Source organism: Melanerpes formicivorus, unplaced genomic scaffold (assembly GCF_026170545.1).
Source record: "Melanerpes formicivorus ecotype bairdi unplaced genomic scaffold, bMelFor1.0.p_v2 SCAF_36, whole genome shotgun sequence".
In the NCBI taxonomy this organism is placed as follows: domain Eukaryota; kingdom Metazoa; phylum Chordata; class Aves; order Piciformes; family Picidae; genus Melanerpes; species Melanerpes formicivorus.
Genome location: NW_027142388.1, coordinates 6,058,459 through 6,077,503, shown reverse-complemented (window position 1 = coordinate 6,077,503; position 19,045 = coordinate 6,058,459). Strand labels below are relative to the sequence as shown.

Here is a 19,045-nt window from a genome sequence, read left to right as displayed (position 1 = left end):
GAAAAACAGTTTGCTTCTGTTGGAACAGAAGACATTGTTGTCACGGGGAATAGAAGAGAGTCCTACAAAGAGACCATGACTAGACTGAGCAATGTTTTAAGAGAAGCTACAAAGAGTAAGGGCTCAAACAAAAGATGTAAGGATCTGAAGGAAAAACAGAAATTAGGGATGAAAAAAATAGACTAGCAAGCAGCAGAGGAAATACAGAGCTGAAAAACACATTTTCCCTCTTCCTAAGTGAAATGCTCAAGTTAATTTTGTTTTGCAGTGAGTTGGATATTATCTCCTTAGTAGCATTTCTTTTTTCCATAACATGCCTTTTGCTTTTTAGGTATGTAAATACCAGTTTCCCTGTTTTCTGTCCAAGGTAGTAAGTAAACCATGCTCCACAGTGCAGGCAGATCAGTTCCTCTATCCCAAGCATACTTACAGTAAATGAAATGTGACATTAAAACCTTGCATTGGGAAGAAGTGAGAGCGTAAACTCAGGAGATATTCTTTTGGATAGTAAGTCTTTAAAACCTTGCTTCCCTTACTTCAGAAAAAAACTAATTAAGAATGTAAACCCACTGTGGTCCAGATTCGTGAATACTTAATACCTACCACAGGAACTTGAATTTTAGTTTATTTTTGAGCAATTCCCATTTGAATTTTTAAAACAAATATTTAATAAGTTTCAGGAGCAACATGTTGGGCTTTTTAAAATCTAGCCACATGCATGAATTGCTGAGCTCTGTTGTGAAGCATCTCTTATGTTTTCTTGCTTCATCTTGACAGACAATGCTTCCTATTCTGGCATCTTCAGGTTTTCCCTTTTCTGGGGCTAGGACCAAAACAACTATTGATACCCGGACTTGGTGTTGCAAGAAAGGCACAGAGGTAAGAGTTCAGTTTACACTGCTAGGAGTTTGCAGTACATTTAAACAGTACACTAAAAGCACTGAAGTGAGCACTTTCTTCACTATGTGCATTGGATTTATTTATTTATTTAGCATTCAAAATCCCAAAGTGCTGCTAACTACACAAGTTAACAGCTGTCTGCTAGTACAGTTCCTGGCTCCTACCTCCTCAGGCATCTTTTTCCTGTTTATACTTGTACATCAAATGGGCCTTTGGAAAAATCCCTGATTTTCTTTTGTTCTATTTTCTTTGTTCTGTTTCCATGCAGTCTTTTCCCCTTTGGAGATGACATGTATGGGAAATGGCTTATTGTAGCAACAGGAGACAGAAGGCAAACCCAATTGCATCATGGGTAAAACAAACATCAAAGCAAAGCACAAGCCAAGTAGCTGTGAAAAAATTATTTCATATGTGATATTTCAACATGTTGAAGTCCAGCACTGAGAGCTTTTTTGGCAACAGGGAAAAAAAGAAAAATGCTAACAGTTACCATTTCTTTTCCTGGTGTTTCTGAGAAATTAGCCAGGTTGAAGGACAAGATGCACCTGTTGCAATTGGTGCCTTGCCATTCCACATTACCTCTGACTCTGGAAATTCATTAAGCTTACCTGCAGAGTCACAGTTTTGACTGGGCTTGAACTGCTGGGGAAAAAAAAGAAAAGAAAAAAAAGGGTATGTCTGAAAGACTGTGAAAACCAGATCAGAACCTATCTTTCATTAAGCACAGATTAACTGTCTGACAACCCAAGTATAAAAATGAAGGTGCTTGTTGTTGATGTTTATTTTCACTTTCTAAGGAATTGCTGTAGGTAGCCAGACTGATTAAGTACTTTTAACAACTCCCATCTAAGGATAATTAAGTTCTGCAGTGAAATGTAAGAAATGTAGCATAAAAAAATATCAACATTAAGTATGGAAGATGTTTTATATGATTAAGCATAACGATTTATAACACACACACTCTGCTTTTCTCATGATTTACATAATGTAAATTACTTCGACAAGATCTTTGCATTATGTTTAAGTACTGCTGAGAAGAAAAAAAAATATCTGCATATTGTGTTTCTGCAGCTTTAACCCTCTGAACCACTGGAAAGCTCTGCAGGCTACAAAGCAATAAAAGTTGCCACTGTGGTTGAAGACCCCATGGCAAGCAGCAATCAGTAAAAGCACTGAACATTCCCCATCTAAGTGTATGCATTGAGTTTGTTAAATATTTATCCAGATTTATATGTGGATAATAAAAATCACTTGCCAGAGTACTTCAGCTCTCTTCAAGCACTAACATCCACACTTTCCTAGTTTGAAAGCTCTTCTTTTTAACTTGTAAAAGAGAATCTGTCTTCCCAAGTGGGTTACTACACTGACATCAATGAGCACAACAAAACTGGCTTTAGGGACAAACTGACAATCTAAATCAAACACAAAGATGTATTTGTATTATTTATCTTAAGTATTAATGTTAACAGTGTGACCCACTTCCCATTTCCACCTGGAATAACAGAGAACATGGAAAAGGAAGCTTGTCCTCTATTCACTTCAGGTGCCCTCATGAGAGCAGCCTGGGTTTTTATCAAAGTAAAGTTTTAATTAGATAATGTTATCTCTTGACCCTTGAAGTCAGAAACTCTAGATGCATCACAGCCATCTAATCTTTAAGGAAAGGCACACTTCAAGCCAACAGAAATGTGCAGTTGAGCCTTGGTGCTGTCTAGACATCCTGTCTTCCCACAGAAGCGTGGAAAAGCTTGCTGGAGTCCATTCCCACTTGAGGCTGCTTGCTCACAAATCATAAGATTTGCTAGTTCTCTTGTGTAGTACCTAAAATACAGGTTATGATTCTCTGTTACAATCATAGCAATTGAATCAGCCTTGATACTTGGCAAAAGATGCTTTTTAAACTTCTATTTGATTGCTAGTCTGCTGAAGAACGCACTGCAAAGGGAAGATTGCTGCTTCAGTCACTCTTGCCGACAGCTTCCATGCTCAGCCCAGCGTCCTTTGACAACAATGTGTCTCCATTTGGGGCTGGAAAAGAGCCAGTAATCTAAGCGACATCGTTGTGAATGTTGCCGAGAAATGCAGTCCTTCACCTAAACCACTTCAGTGTCATTCCTTGTTTCAGTGCTCCACCTTCTGGTTAAATTATTTTTTTCCCAAGCAACAAGCGGAATGACGAGGAGATATTTTTTAGCGGGAAAATTCTCCCCTCGCAAGGTGACAGCCCGGGTTTGCCAGCGGACACCACACCGGGGGCACGCACGGCTGAAGGAGGCCGCGGGAATGGCACGGCCCGAGGGGCCAATTTCTGCCAGGGCACCGAGCTCCTTTCAGGCTGCAGACTGCCCAGAGCTGAGGGGAGGTTCCCGGGGGGAGGTTCCCGGAGGGAGGTTCCCGAGCCGCACCCTGTGGAAAACAGGACGTCAGTATCACCAGGTGGAGCCCAGAGCGGCAGGGTTGTTTCTTTTCGCCGCCCGAAGGAGCAAGCGGAACACAATAACAACCCTATGCGGGCGCGAAAACAAATAAACCTCCTTCGGCTCCGTCCGCCGCGATCAGGTGCGCCCTTCGGCACTCTTCGGCAGCGCTCGGGCCTTGGGAGCCAATCAGGGAAGAGCATTCATTCCCGCCTTGCAGCGCCAGCGCGTGCCGCCTGAGCGCTGCTCCGGAAGGGTCGAAGGAGATCTGGGAGGAGCTAGGAGGTGCTGGGAGGTGCTGGGGTGTTTGTGCTCTTATCCGGGGGAGCGGTTTGTGGGCACCGACGTCCATTGACCTTAGCCGGAGGGCGGCCGTGTGACGTCGTGAGAAGGACTGCCCTTAGGGCATTTCTGGAGCAGGAGCAAAATCCCCTTTTGCGACCCGGTAGCAGGCTGAGGTAACACTGAGGGCTAGGGCTGGCAGTAGAGGGGGGAGTACGACTCTCTACGTGGCTTTTTGTCCTTGCAAAATGCTCGAGTCTATCAAAGGAGCTGGGGCTAAGCCCACATGGAGAAGAAGAGTTGCTGGATGGAGTTGGGGCAGGGGAGGTTGGTAAGGTCTTAGGGGCCAATTTGTGTCTCTGGGGAGCTGGCTATACAAAAGGGCTGTTGGGTGTTTTGGGGGAAGTGCATGCTGCTCCTTGAGCAGAGTAACAAATGGGGCTGAATCGAAGCTGAAGTATAACTGAAAGTAACATTAGTAGGCCCTGAATGACACTTGGCTGAGGTTGCAGATCTGCCCTGCTCTCCAGTATGGTTGACTTTCATCACAGCTGTCAGAGTTTGTGGTGGGCTGTGCTAACTTCCCCACACTACCTGTTGTGGCTGGGTTAGTGCAGAGATCCAGGAGCAGGGACTTTTGCAGAGGATGGTGTATTTCACTGAACCGATGAAATTAAACATAGTATTTATTGGGGTAATGGTGAGGGAAGGAGCAGATTGAACACTAATGCTGTAGATGGTTTGTCTTACAAGATGACAGGAAGAGCTAGAGCCAGAGCCAGAGCAAGAGGAAGACCTCCAGCACAAGAGGCTACTCTTCCAGCTGTTGGGGCTGCAGCTGTAAGTAGGCTCTTTTCTTTAATGAGCACAGCTAGGCTTTGAAGCATCATAGTTCAGCTACTCCCTATTTTATTATGTTGGATGATATGTATACATGTGTATATTCTATCAGGTTTATAGTTGTATTAACTCCTTTTTCTTAAGGAAATTTTAGTGTGCATGCAAATAAATATGGAAGTACAGACTATAAGAACCCTGCTATTTGATACAGGAAAACAAATTAAACTTAGGTAGCTCTTACACTTGAGTGAGTATTATTTCCTCAGTTAGTGGCTTTGTTTTGCTGTACTCTTGGAAGTGTGCTCTTTCTTCAGCTGCAGTAGAAAAAGTTGATCCCAACTATTACAGGCTCAGCGGACTTTGCCAAGTCAGCTGCTCACGCGTCAGCAACCTCAGCAGCCACGTACTCTTCCACCAGTAGCAGAGGTACCTGCTGGCTACGGACGACAGAGGCAAGCTCAGAATGTTCCGCAAGTCCAGGAGAGAAGACCAGAAGGTCAGAAAGTGTAAAAAAGTTCATTGCCTGCAAGAGCAAATGTTTGAAGTGCATGCAATTAAGACATTCTTTAGACTGCATTTCTGATTTTTCTTTTCAAAATGAGATTTATTACTAAAATGTGGAAAAGTCCATTCTACATGCTTGTTATCTTAGCATTGTTATTCTAAGGTGCAGGAGTTTTGAAATCTGTGTTCTGCTCCTTCTGTACTATTTCCTTTTATCAAAGCAGTTCAAAACAATAAATTGGAGAGTAGTTGTCACAATTGACTGCATGAATACCAATGGCATATGTCATATTGATATTTCATTATTTTTATTAAATCTTAATAAGGAAGCTAAGCTTTCTTACCTATTTCACATCACACTGTATTTAAACATTTCGGTGTCAGTTGGAACTGAAAGGAAAAATCTGTCCTTGCATTTGCAGAAAAGATTATTGATTTGAAGGGTTGACATCTCTTTCATCTGGCTAGTGAGCTGTCATCTTACTAGTTAGCAGTCTGTAAGTCTCAGGAAGTTAATGTCTTACCTGAATGCTACTTTTGTACATAGCAAAAGCTGAATCTTACCATTTCATGGTTTCTCTTAATTTTGTACATACATTACTTTCTAGTGTGAATTGTATTTGGATCTTATTTGTATATAGGACTTAATTGTAACTCATCCTCTTCGTATTTTAAAACAATAGGATTACAGATTTCTGCAGGATTTCAGGAATTGTCTTTAGCAGATAGAGGTGGACGTCGCAGAGATTTCCATGACCTCGGGGTAAATACTCGGCAAACCATTGAACATGTGCAAGAATCAAAAACTGGTATGTTCAGATGAGACTATAGACATATAAGCCAGTTGAAATTAAAAACAGTTTTGCATTGTTTCTGATTGTAGTATTCCCTAGAGAGGCAAATAAAACAAGTCTTTATTGTTTACGAGAAAAAGATACTGTTTGCACCTGATATGTAAAGGGGAGTACTAAGGATGACAGGTCTGGTGGCAAAGTGCTTGAGACAGAAGTTGTGTAGCATTTTAAATTGCAGCAGTTTAGACCTAAGTGATGTTCTTGATGCCCACTTCTTCAAGCAGGATTCTAGGTTTTCTAGGTGTTCCAGTTTGTAACACCTAGCTGAATTTTTAAAGATCTGGTAGTGGAATTTGAGGCCTCTTCTGAAGAAAGCCTTTATTTTAAATAAAATTCTGCCTTACTTGAGATGGAACCATACATATGAAAAGTTTTCTAGTATAGTAGATGTGATTTGTGTATGGTAGGATTTGTTAGTTCTCATCTGAGTTCGTGTATTTATGATAGGAAAAAAGGGATAATGAAAACCAAATTAACATGGATGGTACTCAGCTAATATGAAGTGTGTTAGGTTTATGTCTTTAAGTCTAGAAGAGATTGAAACTAGACATGAAAAGGGGCAGAAATACTTTAATGTGGAGGTAGTGCTTACTGGTCTGGGGTTTTGTGTTTTAGTTGTTTGAAACAATCTTGCAGTACTGAGAGAAATGTCATCTTGTCCGTATGAATGGGAGTGTGGGTATCTGGTTTTGTTTGTATGTTTATGATTCATGTAAAGAAAAGTTTGTTTGGGTGGAAATTCAATTCTGTAGTACCTGGCACTAATCCTTAAAGACTGCTTACCTCATTTGATGTCAGAATATTTCTGAGTACTGAGGGAATGATAAAAACCTCAAGTGGGTGAGTGAGCTTCTCTACTAATTGTGCCTGCGTGAGCATTTCCTACAGCTGACTGAGCTGGGACAGTTTCAGAGCACAGCTGATCTCTAATCTTTTTCTTAATAGCTTAGTTTTTTTAAATGTCTTAAAGCTGTTGAATTGCTATAAACAGCTTTGTATGTACTAAGGTGTTTGCCTCTCATTTTAGGCACTTCAGGTAGTGTGGTAAAACTGGTTACAAATTACTTTCGTCTGATGTCTCGACCACAGTGGGCTTTATATCAGTACCATGTTGACTACAATCCTGAGATGGAAGCACGCCGCCTTCGATCAGCTTTGCTTTTTCAGCATGAAAAGTTAATTGGAAAGACACATGCATTTGATGGATCAATATTATTCTTGCCAAGAAAACTAGACAATAAGGTGTGATACCAGCATGCTATTCTGTTTTTTATTTTGACGTGTATTTTATGATGTTTCTTGTTTCTTACTCATCTGGGTGAAGTTGGAAAGCTGATGTCCCACAAGCAACAGAAATGGATAGTAAAGGCAGTATTTTTCCTTTACTCTTCTTTCTGCTTACGTTTTTGTAACTTCTGTATTTTAACATCCAACTTGAGAGGGTGGATGTATTAGGTATATGTGACAAGGATGTGGAGGCAGAGGAGACCTGTGGTGGCTCCTATGGGAAGTAGCTAGAGGCTGCTCTGTGCTGTACACAGCCATTTTAACTGGCTTCACAACAGACCCACCACATATCAAAGCTGATCAGAAAAGTTGATGGCACTTTTGCATGTTTAAAAAGGTGGTGTCTGGGCGGGTGGATAGAGGAATGCCAAAGGAGACCAAAAAATCTGAGAACAGCAGAAGGAAAAATGCTGAGAAATTATAGTGACTCTTGCTCCCCCTACCTTGTGCCCCTCATTGTGTCACTCAAAGGTCTGAGTATAACCAGTGGTGGGGACAAAGGAGTCCATAGTGAATTTGAGCCTGGAAGAGGGGAGAGGAGAAAGATGTTTTCAGTGTTTTAATGTTTGTCATTTTGCCTCCAAGTAGCTGAATTAATAATTAAATATATATTAATTAGCAATATAAAGTTTATTTCTCTAAGTTGAGTCTCTTTTTCCTGCAATGGTAATTGGTAAGTGCTCTCCCTGTCTTTAATTTTGAATTCAGCTGCTTTGGGGATAGCCTTCATTCTATTCCACTAGTTGTCTTCATCCAACTGAACACAGCATGTCAGGTCATAGTTTACAGTTGTAGGAAATAAAATTCCTGTTTCAGCAGCCTTGAATTATTAATTAGAATGTTAATATACCATTTCTGTTCAATATTAGTGGAGCAAAATCCAGATATTGCCCTGCTTACCTTTTTTCTTATTAACCTAGCTTCACTTTCGCAGGTTACTGACGTGCTTAGTAGGACTCGAAATGGAGAGAGTGTGAAGATAACAATCACGCTGACTAATGAGTTGCCACCTTCTTCACCTACATGTCTACAGTTTTACAACATCATTTTTAGAAGGTTTGTTGTTCAATTTCTTTCTTTCTAAGAAGTAATTAAAAAATACCTCTCAAGTTATTTCTTTCCAAAGAATGGACTACAAAATCATACTACAAATGTAAATTTTTAAGCTTATATAGCTACTGTTACTCTGTGGCCAGTGTTTTGATGCACAGTTACCACCGTCTGCCAGAAACATTCATGTGTGAAATGAGTTTATAGCTTTTTCCGTAGCAAGCAGATGCATACTGGGAGTGCTGTCTTGTAGGCAGCGATTCTTAACTCTGCTCTCCTTTTGTGTCTGTGGATTTGCCTCTTAAAGGAAATAGCAGTCCAGACCTTGAACTGGCATATTACTTTTTTTTGCTGTAGTCTTTCCACTTAACCTTGGTACCTGAACTGCCTGGTTCATTTGAAACATAGCTTGTTTGTGCTACCTTCAGCTGTTTAGCAAAGGGTTGGGTTGTATGCAAACTTAACCATGAGTTGTCATTATTAAGTGTCTGTGGCCTTTCTAAACTGAGTTTAATGGAAAGTTTATGTTCATACCTGTTTCATCTATTCAAATGAACAAAAAATGAGGGAAGGAGACCAGGCATAGCTTGATGAACTGAATTGTAGTGGTAAATGATATCCATGTTTCAACTCCTAGGGTTCTGAAGATGTTGAATTTGCAGCAGATTGGACGCAATTATTACAACCCCGGTGACCCAATCACCATCCCTAATCACAGGTTTGGCAAAAAGGATACTCAAGTTTAGAAGTGAGACAGGGAGAAAGGATGGTATTTTGTTAATGCACTGATGGCTTATCTTGTAATAAAACCATGGGCTTATAAGCTGGTGTTCTGGGAAGCATGAGACTTCCTTCTCCTATTTCTTCTATGTGTAAGATCTCATTGGTCATTACCAGTCTGTGTTCTGCTGTTATATTTTACCCCAATATCAGAAACCATGCTGAAGTGTCTGTAAGGCTGCAGTGTCTGAATACTTGAATTCTAAAGCTCAAGAGTATCCAGCCTTCATTCTGAAGTCCACCTAATCTGCCATGAAAATTGATAGCCAGTCATACCCCACCAGCAGTTGTGGAACTCTGGTATTGCTACTCTCATATTGTGTTCTGGTCCCATACAGTGTGCATAGTGCTTCTGGCTAGCCTGTGGACAAGTTAGTAAATTTGAGTTATTTGGATATAGTTATTTGGATTTCTTTGTGTCTTGACTGATTTCTGCTGTCTGAGAAACTGGAGGTGAGCATTGAGAAGCCTTAAAGCATGTTAAGACTCTCTTTTTTGTTGTTTTTGACAGGTTGATAGTTTGGCCAGGCTTCACAAGCTCTATCCTTCAGTATGAGGAAAACATTATGTTATGTGCAGATGTCAGCTATAAGGTTCTTCGCAGTGAAACAGTGTTGGATTTTATGTACAGTCTGTATTGCCAGGTTGAAGAGCAACGATTTAAAGATGCCTGTGCTAAAGAGCTGATAGGTTTAATTGTTCTTACAAAGTAAGTATTTGTGGACTCCTCTTTAGAGTTCTGTTTAGTTTTCTTTGGATGTTCCATGTCCTGAAGTACACAATAAAACGTAAAGCATGAAAATGGTATCATTGTCAAGCTAGCAAATTAATCAAGGTGACAACAAAGAAAAGCAGGACTTGTCTATTTTCATTTGGTGTTATTACAGTTTAGCTTTTAGTAGAAGTGGCAGCTTATTACAACTGAAAACTTGAATTTGCTGTTCCTAATACAAGCAAAGCTTTCAATGACGTGAGTATTAACCTTTTCATTCTGCAGTTCTATTTCTTTTTTATTTAAGTGAAAGCTATTTAAAAAAACTGATTAAATTGTTTATTTAGGTACAATAACAAAACCTATAGGATCGATGACATTGACTGGGAGGGCAATCCGAAGCGTAGCTTTAGAAAAGCAGATGGTTCTGAGATCAGCTTTGTGGAATACTACAAGACGGTATGGAAACGTAGTGCTTGTGCGTGCATTATACTTTAGCTTGGAGTGTTACAGCATTGTTAGATGTTTACTTACAATGTGTAGATTTGTAATGCATAGCTGTCATTAACAGAATTTTTATTGGATGTTGTAATTGAGAACCTTAAGTAATGTACAGGGTGTGAGCAGTCCATTGGTGACTGGACTCCGGTAACCAGAAGTGTACCTCAGAGATCAGTACTAGGTCCAGTCCTATTTAAAATCTTAATGATCTGGATGATGGGCCGGTGTGTACCCTCAGCAAGTTTGCAGATAATTTACTGGAGGTAGAATATATCAACAGTCACCTGAAAAGAAATTACTCTTCGATACTTCGGATTCTTTTGAACAAACTTTATGTATGTCTTTCTGCTATTGTATGGCTTTATGTATGGCTTTCTGCCACTGTCATTGGAAAAATTTTCTGCCATCAGGTTCAACTGTAAAACAGGAGGACACTTTAATAAACTAGAAGGAAAATGTACATTATTCATTCTAGGTCAGGATGGAGTTTAGAAATGATAAATTTTCCCTGACTTACTTACCTCTGCTTTTACTTTGTTTGCTTGATTTTAAATGCTTCTTTTGGATGGTTTCTGAGGTTTGATTCTCACAAAGAAGAAGTTGAACTGTGAAGTATGCTGTTTGACTGTCAGCTTGGGCTGCCTTTCTTTTGTTGTTGGGGGGTGGGGGGGGTGTATGTGATGTTTTTGTGTGTTTTTTTTTCTGTTATAAACTAAAGCAGTGACAGCTTGACAAACCAGCTCTTGCCAGTTTAAGGAAAGGTTGGCTGAAGGGTTGAAATTCAGAATCTTCCCTTGTTTAATTCCTATAATACTTTTAAGTTGCTCTATAGGGCAGGAGCCTTGTCTGTTACTGAGCCAGAATGAGTATCCTAAGCTTGAATTAGATAGTGTGGGTGATACTGCCTCAAGTGACACAGAAGCATTGTGTCATCTCTTACAAGTCAACAGCTAGTTGTCCTCAGTAGAGAGAATAGTACTTCCTTCTTTGGCCTTTTCTGACACAACCAGTTCCTGGTGAAAAAGTTGCTGGTTGCTTTGTTTTGGTTTTGCTTATTTTCAGAAGTGAACATTACTATTAAGAAAATGGAGTGCTTGTTATGAATAAACTGACTTTTAATTTGTATTTCTAATGCAGCAATATAATCAAGAAATTACTGACTTGAACCAACCTGTCTTGATCAGTCAACCTAAGAGGAAGGCCAGCAGTCTGCCAGGCCCTGTGGTTCTAATTCCAGAACTGTGCTTCCTAACAGGTACTCCAGCATTTTTTTCATATCAAAGCATATGTCAAACCATACTGTCTACTGAAATTGGTACTCTGACAGCAGCCTCACACCAAGTTAAGGAGAAATGTTTTGTTTTATAAATGTGATTTCTTTTTGTTTTATAAATGTTTTTTATAAACTAGTTTGTAAACTAGTTTAGTAGCTAAAGATTGGACATTCAAATGAGGCTGGAAGGTTTGAGAGGTTTTGATGTTGCATAGTCCCTACAAGTGGTGTTCAACGTCGGCCCACTGGTAACTTGCAGAGTTTTTTGGTGGTAAAACTCAAGTTGAAAAAGAGAGATTTCCTATATATTGATAAATTTATATAGAGTATATAAATAGTATTTTCCTCTGATATATGCACTTTGTACTAGTAATACCTGTCCATCTCAGCACTGTTTTGAATTGTTTTAGAAGTGTAAATAGAACTGCATGTCTTGTGTGGTTTCCTGTCAAGTGTAAAAATCTAGATTTTATGTTTTCCAGACAGAATGTATGTACAGGGAGCAGCTGAAACCTTGAAAAGTACACTTTCTGTGTCTGCAATACCTGCATAGTTAATATAGCATGACTTGCAAATTTACTTTTCTTAGTCCTCTAACTTTTACTCCAAAAAAGATGTTGCTGTTAACAGGATTGACTGAGAAGATGCGTAGTGATTTTAATATGATGAAAGACTTGTCTGTTCATACACGGCTGCCACCTGAGCAAAGGCAACGTGAAATTGGAAGACTCAGGGACTACATCCAAAAGTATGCTACCCTAGTGTCTTCTATACTTCTTTCTTTGTCTTGAAAAATGTGTACAACAAACTTCTTTCTTGCCATAAAATTTTGGAAATCTTACTTGTTCTAAGTCTCAGCAAGAGCAAATGTCTTTTCTTTTAAAATTAAATCTTCTCTTATCTTAACAGTGATGAAAATGTTCAGAAGGAACTCCAAGACTGGGGTTTAAACTTTGATTCTAACTTATTATCCTTTACGGGAAGAGTTCTTGAAGGAGAAAAGATCTTTCAATCAGGACGTGTGGTAAATAAAAACAACTTCTAAAATCTGGATCTCACTGATGAAGCAAACTCTTAAGGAAGGAAATGCTACTAGTTGGTTTATAAATGAAGGATTGAGTGAACACATCATACACAAGTCTTTGTCCAAACAGGAGTCTCACAAACTTTTACATTGCTTACAAGTTATTTTCAGAAACCTCAGAAGACTTTTCTGGCTAGGATAGTGTCTTCCTTGCAAAACAGGCCCTTTGTCTAAACAAAGTCCTTTCAGATACATAAATTAGGAGACTAGAGAGGTTTCTAACTAGTTTAACTGCTATAGTTGGTCGTTGGTAGGATGCTGATTTTAATTTCTCTACTATCTCTTATTTACAGTTTGATTACAACCCTCAGTTTGCTGATTGGTCAAAGGAAACCAGGGGAGCTCCCTTAATCTGTCCAAAGCCACTGGATAACTGGGTGTTAGTATACACACGGCGCAACTATGATACTGCTAATACATTAGTTCAAAATCTGTTTAAAGTCACACCATCTATGGGAATCAGAATGAAAAAGGCAACCATGTAAGCATCTTTAGAAAGCTGATAGGGAAATTGTTACGTATTCATTAGGATATTTTTGTTAGCACGCTTAGGCTGTTAAATGGGGAGTTGAGTATGTCACACTACAGACTTTTGTGAGATTTGTAATAGAATCAGGTTGCTCTCAGTGGCAAGTTGTTCACTTTTCTGTAGTGGCTGACTTTCTTACTCATGTTTATTTGTGGGAGCTTTTACTGGGGATCAAAGCTTTCCAAAATCAGTGTTGGACATACAGTCATTTAAGCAAAACTTTCTCAGGTGGGGCTGTATTTAGTACAAGAATAACTACTTTTCTCTCTGACTTTATTCTCACTGCAAATATCTTCATCTGTGCTTGCTTTTAGCTTCACATTTTGTTGCTCATGGAAGTCTTAGTTGGGGATGATTCCTCTTAATCTTTGAAATATGTGAATGTTGTACATTTATTAATAGCTGTACATGTGACACAGTACTGATACATAATGAGCATGGATGCTTTTTGCTGAAGTTTCAATAGCTGTTAAGTTTTTTTTTTCTGTGAGCATTTTCCCTCTTCCCTTTCAGGATTGAAGTAGATGACAGAACAGAAGCTTATCTAAGAGCTTTACAGCAAAGTATTACCCCTGAGACAAATATAGTATGTATTTGAATTCATGATTTCAAATCATTATATCTATCTAATTGGTGTTTTCAGACTAGTGGGATTTGTTCTTAGAAATAAAATTCCTGGTTCCTGACTATCTACTACATGCCTACTCATACTTCTGTTCACACACCCTAGGCTAATTGTAAATACCATTCTGGAAAAGAGCTTTTGTACTTGGCTTTGAAGTAATAGACACTGAAAGTGTTACAGGTATTTCTTTCACTGCGAGCACTTGAATATTTCTCCTGAGCATACTTTTCCTAAAGGATGACTGTTACATAAATCTGAGAATGCACTGTCTTAAAACCTCTTTTTTTCTTTAAAGGCAGTGTGTGTTTTGTCTAGTTCGCGAAAGGATAAATATGATGCTATCAAGAAATACTTATGTACAGATTGTCCCATTCCAAGTCAGTGCGTGCTTGCTCGCACTTTAAGCAAATCTCAGACTGCTATGGCTGTAGCCACAAAAATTGCCTTACAAATGAACTGTAAAATGGGTGGAGAACTTTGGACTGTTGAGATCCCAGTAAGTATTTTTTTTGCTTTTTAAATGGTAACTGTTTTCTTTATTGAGCATTATTTTGAAAACAAGCTTTTTTTGCCCCAAAAGGAAATTTGAGTGTTCTTTTGGTTTGTTGTTTTGGTTTTTTGTTGTTTTTTTCTTTGTGTGTCTGTTAGAAGAGACATGAAGTTAAATATGACATAGACATTTAATTGAAGAATTCAGTGCTCATAGTTTATTTAAGTGTCCTGAAAGCATGCGTCTTATGTCATGATCTTGTTACACTGTAGGATTGAGATGGTAGGTGCTTTGACATGTTTTAATGTACTAATACATATTCTGTATTGATTCCTTTTAAGCTGAAGCAGGTAATGATTGTGGGAATTGATTGTTACCATGACACTTTAGCTGGGAAGCAGTCAATTGCAGGATTTGTTGCTAGCATGAATCAAACATTGACACGGTAAGATTTCAATGCCAAAAAGATAAATCTTTCCCTTAACTTGAAAAGTAACTTGAATTGATTAGGCCATCATGAAAGTGTCCAAATGATTGATCTACTGTGTGTTGTTACCAATAACTACATGTTGTGACTTATTTTTTCCACTGCATCCCTTAGGGGATAGCTTTGCCCTTCTTCCATGGTGCTTGGGAGAGGAGGCAGAGGCTGGGATGAGTAGAGGACATCTGGGTGACAGGTTCTTGCCTTTTGAACTGGTTTGTGTGAAAGTGTTTTGATTTGAGAGGAATTGCACATGACGGTAAGACATTTAACTGTCATGGGGACTTTGCCAGGGAAATTCACTCATAATACACCAGCTCCTGCTTGCCTGCCTTGACCTACAACAGCCAGAAAGACTTAAGTGGTCATAGCCATTTGAAAAAAAACTTCCTTGATGTAAGCCTGGGAAATACTTTGAAGGTCAGATTTTATCTTTTTGTTTTTCACAGGTGGTTCTCACGTTGTGCTGTTCAAACTCGTGGGCAAGAACTTGTGGATGGACTCAAAGCCTGCTTGCAAAGTAAGGGAAGGCTTTCTTCTCTTCTTGAGTCAGTCCTAAGGAATGGAAGTTTTAGCTTCCTCAAAACACCTCCTCAGCTGTCTTGAGGGGGAGGCATTGCCACCTTACACTTAGATTAGAAATTAGATTAGAAATACAGTTATAAATATTGCTGAAAAGTACTAGCATTATATGGATGTTCTTTCATATTTAATTGTAACAATAAATACTACTTAGTGTGCTTCAAGAGTGCTTTAAAGGAGACCAATATAAAGAATGACAGCTTTCTTGCTGAGAGAGGCCAGTGAAGCAGATAATCTGCTTTGGTTTTTTGTGGGCACCCAGCTGAACCAGATTATTTTGCAGGTAACACTTGTGTACCATGATGCATGCCTGTTTCAGGTTACTGAAAGATCAAGGGGCCTTAGGTTTCAAAACTTACTGCTGTTTTTCCAGTAAAAAAAGACCATTTTTGTTTTGGAATCAATTCTCATTATAGCTAACAGCTTTTGCTGGTTTTATTGTTTTTAAGATGCTCTAAGAGAATGGGTCAAGTGGAATAATTGTCTGCCCTCTCGTGTTATTGTGTATCGTGATGGTGTTGGAGATGGACAGCTGAGTGCTTTGGTTAATTATGAAGTACCTCAGTTTCTGGATTGTTTGAAGAATATAAGTAAAGACTACAAGTAAGTTTGCTTCCACAACCGCCCTTTTTATGCTGCAAGACAAATACACACCAAAATACAAAGAGGTTAGAGATTGTGATTGTGTCATCCTTTCATCTCTATTTTCACTTGAGCTCAAGTAACTACTTTTCTGATGATTGTTAACAGGATTTGAGATTCCTAACCTGTAACTCAATGGAAAAAGGTTTTAGTACACACTCTATGTGAATATTCAAGATACACAGTGTCCAAGCACTTCTGTTCAGGTTTCAACATTCTGCTTTAGGATTTACCAACTGCAGTGACTTGGTTTCTTAATCTGTTCTGAAAAATGAAAACATTTCCTGATACTCAGTCAGGTGGAACAAAAAATAAGTTAAAAGCTAAGAAACTGAAGTGCTTACTGCTTGTTTCACTTTTGTTAATGGCTTGCTGTTTTCCAAAACTACAGTTAAAACACTGTGTTTCCTGTATGAAAAGATGAGGTTGAGAGATAGTGGAAATCGGGTATCTATTTAGAATATCCCTTTGTGGTCTATTTTGTGTCTCCCTATGAAGTTTAATATAAACCAGACTGGTAAGAAATAATTTCAAACTTGGACCTGAAACCAAAAATCCTAAAGTTGTGAAAAATGCCTTCTTTAATGTAAATTAAGGAATTAGTGAAGAATTATACACCAAATTAATGCTCTGGAGAACTCTAAAAGTGCTTTTAATTTGAAACTCTAGAGAATCTGCTCCTGTGACACTCTCAGTACAGCTTTTCAGAATAATTTTGGCTTTTTTCTTTTACTTTAGTCCAAGACTTACTGTGATAGTTGTGAAGAAACGACTGAATACCAGGTTCTTTGCACAGTGTGGTCAAGCACTTAAAAACCCACCCCCTGGTACTGTGGTTGATGTGGAGGTTACCAGACCAGAATGGTGAGTTAGTGTAGAAGTAACACTTGGATTTGCTGGCAATCTGGTAACAAAGGAAATTTATCCAATAGTAACTTACCTGCGGGATCATGTCAAGGAATGTTTTTTGTTTTCATTTCCAGGTATGATTTCTTTATTGTGAGCCAGGCTGTGAGAAACGGTTGTGTTTCACCCACTCATTATAATGTCATTTATGACACCAGCAAACTGAAACCAGATCATGTACAACGTTTAACCTACAAACTTTGCCACATGTACTATAACTGGTCGGTGAGTTGTTTCTCTGGGCAGTGATAATATTTTTCTTCGAACACTGCCACATCTCTGTGCCGTAACAACCCAAGAATGTAGAAAAGGGTATCCTTAAAACATCCCTGCAGATCCAGAAAGTCTGCAGGGTGCCTCTGGAGCTTGAGAGCTGGATGTTTTGTAGGTTCTGTGATCAGTCTCTGTCTAAAGGCTGAAGAGTAAAGTCAGCTTTATTCTTATTGTTTGTCTTATTTATTATTGTTCCCACATTCTGTGTCTAAAGCAAAAGTGAAATGATGATTTCTTACTGCAAAAACACTTTCAGTTGTGTGGAGATAGAACCTCATCCTCCATTTCCATGGAGGCTGCTTCTGTTGCATGCCAAGATCAGCTCTTGCCAGAGGTGTGCTTTAGATTTGTCAGTTTAGTGATCACAAATATGACACAAGACTTACCCATATCCCATCTCCTGTGAGATCCAGCATCCAATGCAGAGCTGCATAAAAGGCTGTTTTGGAAGGAGGATTTGGGAAGGTTTTTTTGCATCTTTTCTATGAAGTGCTTTTTAAAAACTGTTCAGTGTATGTAGTATTGTTTTCAAAAATCAGTGTAAACTACAGGGAACAGACATTTTAAACCTATCAGACTTCTGAATTCTAGTACTCTGTTACAGAAAATGATGCCTACTGAAATGACTTGAAAATAGTTCCTTTTGTTTTGTGTCTTCTGCAGGGTGTTATCAGAGTACCTGCTCCTTGCCAATATGCTCATAAACTGGCTTTCCTCATCGGTCAGAGTATTCACAAGGAACCGAACCTGCTGCTTTCAGACAAACTTTACTACCTTTGAAGTTAAGTTACTAGCTAAAAACTACAGTTCCTTTTCCAGGAATGGTGAATTGTCAGGGGTTTGCGTGTTGTGTTGTTTTGTTCTTTAGAAAGGTGTTTATGGCGTAATGAGCACGTGCAGTTGTGGAACTTTTATTTTCTGTGTAGCAACTAAAAGGAGTAGGCCTGGTTTTTGCTGTTCTTGTTTATGTTTTGGGGAAGTCTTACTCAGAATTACTTCTGAATACAACATCTATAGTTGTATAAACCAAACTCTGAATTTCTCCAGTTTTAATTTTCAAAATGCAATTGTCACTTTTTTTTTTTTTCCTTTCCCTTGGCTGTTAAAATGAGGGCAATTTTTTTCTCCTAAATTATTTTGTGTCTTAACAAGAGGCTGTTGGATGTTACTAATTACTGAGGCTCAGGTTTAAGATTACATAGTGCTGCAGAACTTTTTAACACTTGCGCTTGTAAGTGATTTTCAGGGAACTGTCTTTTGCTTGCATGTGGCTTCTCAGGAGAAGAGGGAAGTGAAGTGGGGCTTTTTCAAACTGGCATAGCTGAAGAGGAAGGTCTGTGTACATCAGTATTTCAGGAATGAGAAGCAGAGGCAGCACTATTTCTGGTTGACCACAGCTATAGTAACACCTTTATTGGCTAAAGCTAGAGTTTTCTTTCCATAAAAAGGGATGGAAAGCTGATACGGGGCTGTGTGACTCAGCAGGGCCTCTCCTGTTGACATCCACTTTCTTAGGCTTGTAATTTTTTGTTTACTACATAGTGTGAGTTAATTGGTCTTTAGACCACCACAAATTCATAACAGGAATCAACTAAGTTTCTTGGCTGACATTGTTTAACGGAACGCTTTTTAAATGGGAAAAAAATGTTGGTGCCCCTGGTGTGCAAAAAGCTAGATGGCTGTACTGTTAGTAGTTGGTTTTGCATTTCCAAGTAATGGGCAGTGTGTAGGCCTTAGTTTGTGTTGATGGAAACTGATTTCAGATTTTTGCATCACCAGCTGCCAAGTCAGACTAGTGCATATGGAAGAACTGGATGAGTGCTAACTGACTTGCTGTGGGCCTTGTTCCTTTCCTTTGTGAGATTTCAATAAAGTTGCTGCATTCATCCTTGCACGTGTAGATATATTTGTGTACATATGGCATGACTGAGCTCTGGGCATACTCTGACAAATGCTAGAGTAGCTTCCTAATCCTTCTTGATCTCTGGAAGCTCCTGGAAACTTGCATGTAGATGAAACTGTTATTCCCC

General features: G+C 39.0%; 1 protein-coding gene across 3 annotated transcripts; it reads left to right on the top strand.

Annotated features, from left to right (window-relative positions):
- The first annotated feature begins 3,430 nt into the window (after positions 1-3,430).
- On the top strand, positions 3,431-18,905 carry PIWIL1 (piwi like RNA-mediated gene silencing 1). Of its 3 annotated transcripts, none has more exons than XM_068157421.1 (21): positions 3,431-3,459; positions 4,353-4,439; positions 4,788-4,935; positions 5,627-5,752; positions 6,825-7,039; positions 8,019-8,140; positions 8,772-8,852; positions 9,426-9,623; positions 9,974-10,085; positions 11,265-11,382; positions 12,031-12,148; positions 12,310-12,424; positions 12,778-12,965; positions 13,527-13,599; positions 13,934-14,134; positions 14,470-14,573; positions 15,062-15,132; positions 15,644-15,797; positions 16,575-16,700; positions 16,820-16,967; positions 17,679-17,891. In XM_068157421.1, exons 2-21 carry the CDS (start codon positions 4,353-4,355, stop codon positions 17,793-17,795), a joined length of 2,622 nt encoding a protein of 873 aa, XP_068013522.1. In that variant the 5' UTR covers positions 3,431-3,459; the 3' UTR covers positions 17,796-17,891. The 3 variants fall into 3 exon arrangements, with proteins under 3 accessions (XP_068013522.1, XP_068013521.1, XP_068013523.1); XM_068157420.1 differs by lacking the exon at positions 3,431-3,459 and adding an exon at positions 3,579-3,775; XM_068157422.1 differs by lacking the exons at positions 3,431-3,459; positions 16,820-16,967 and adding an exon at positions 3,579-3,775 and having other exon boundaries at positions 17,679-18,905.
- The last annotated feature ends 140 nt before the right edge of the window (positions 18,906-19,045 follow it).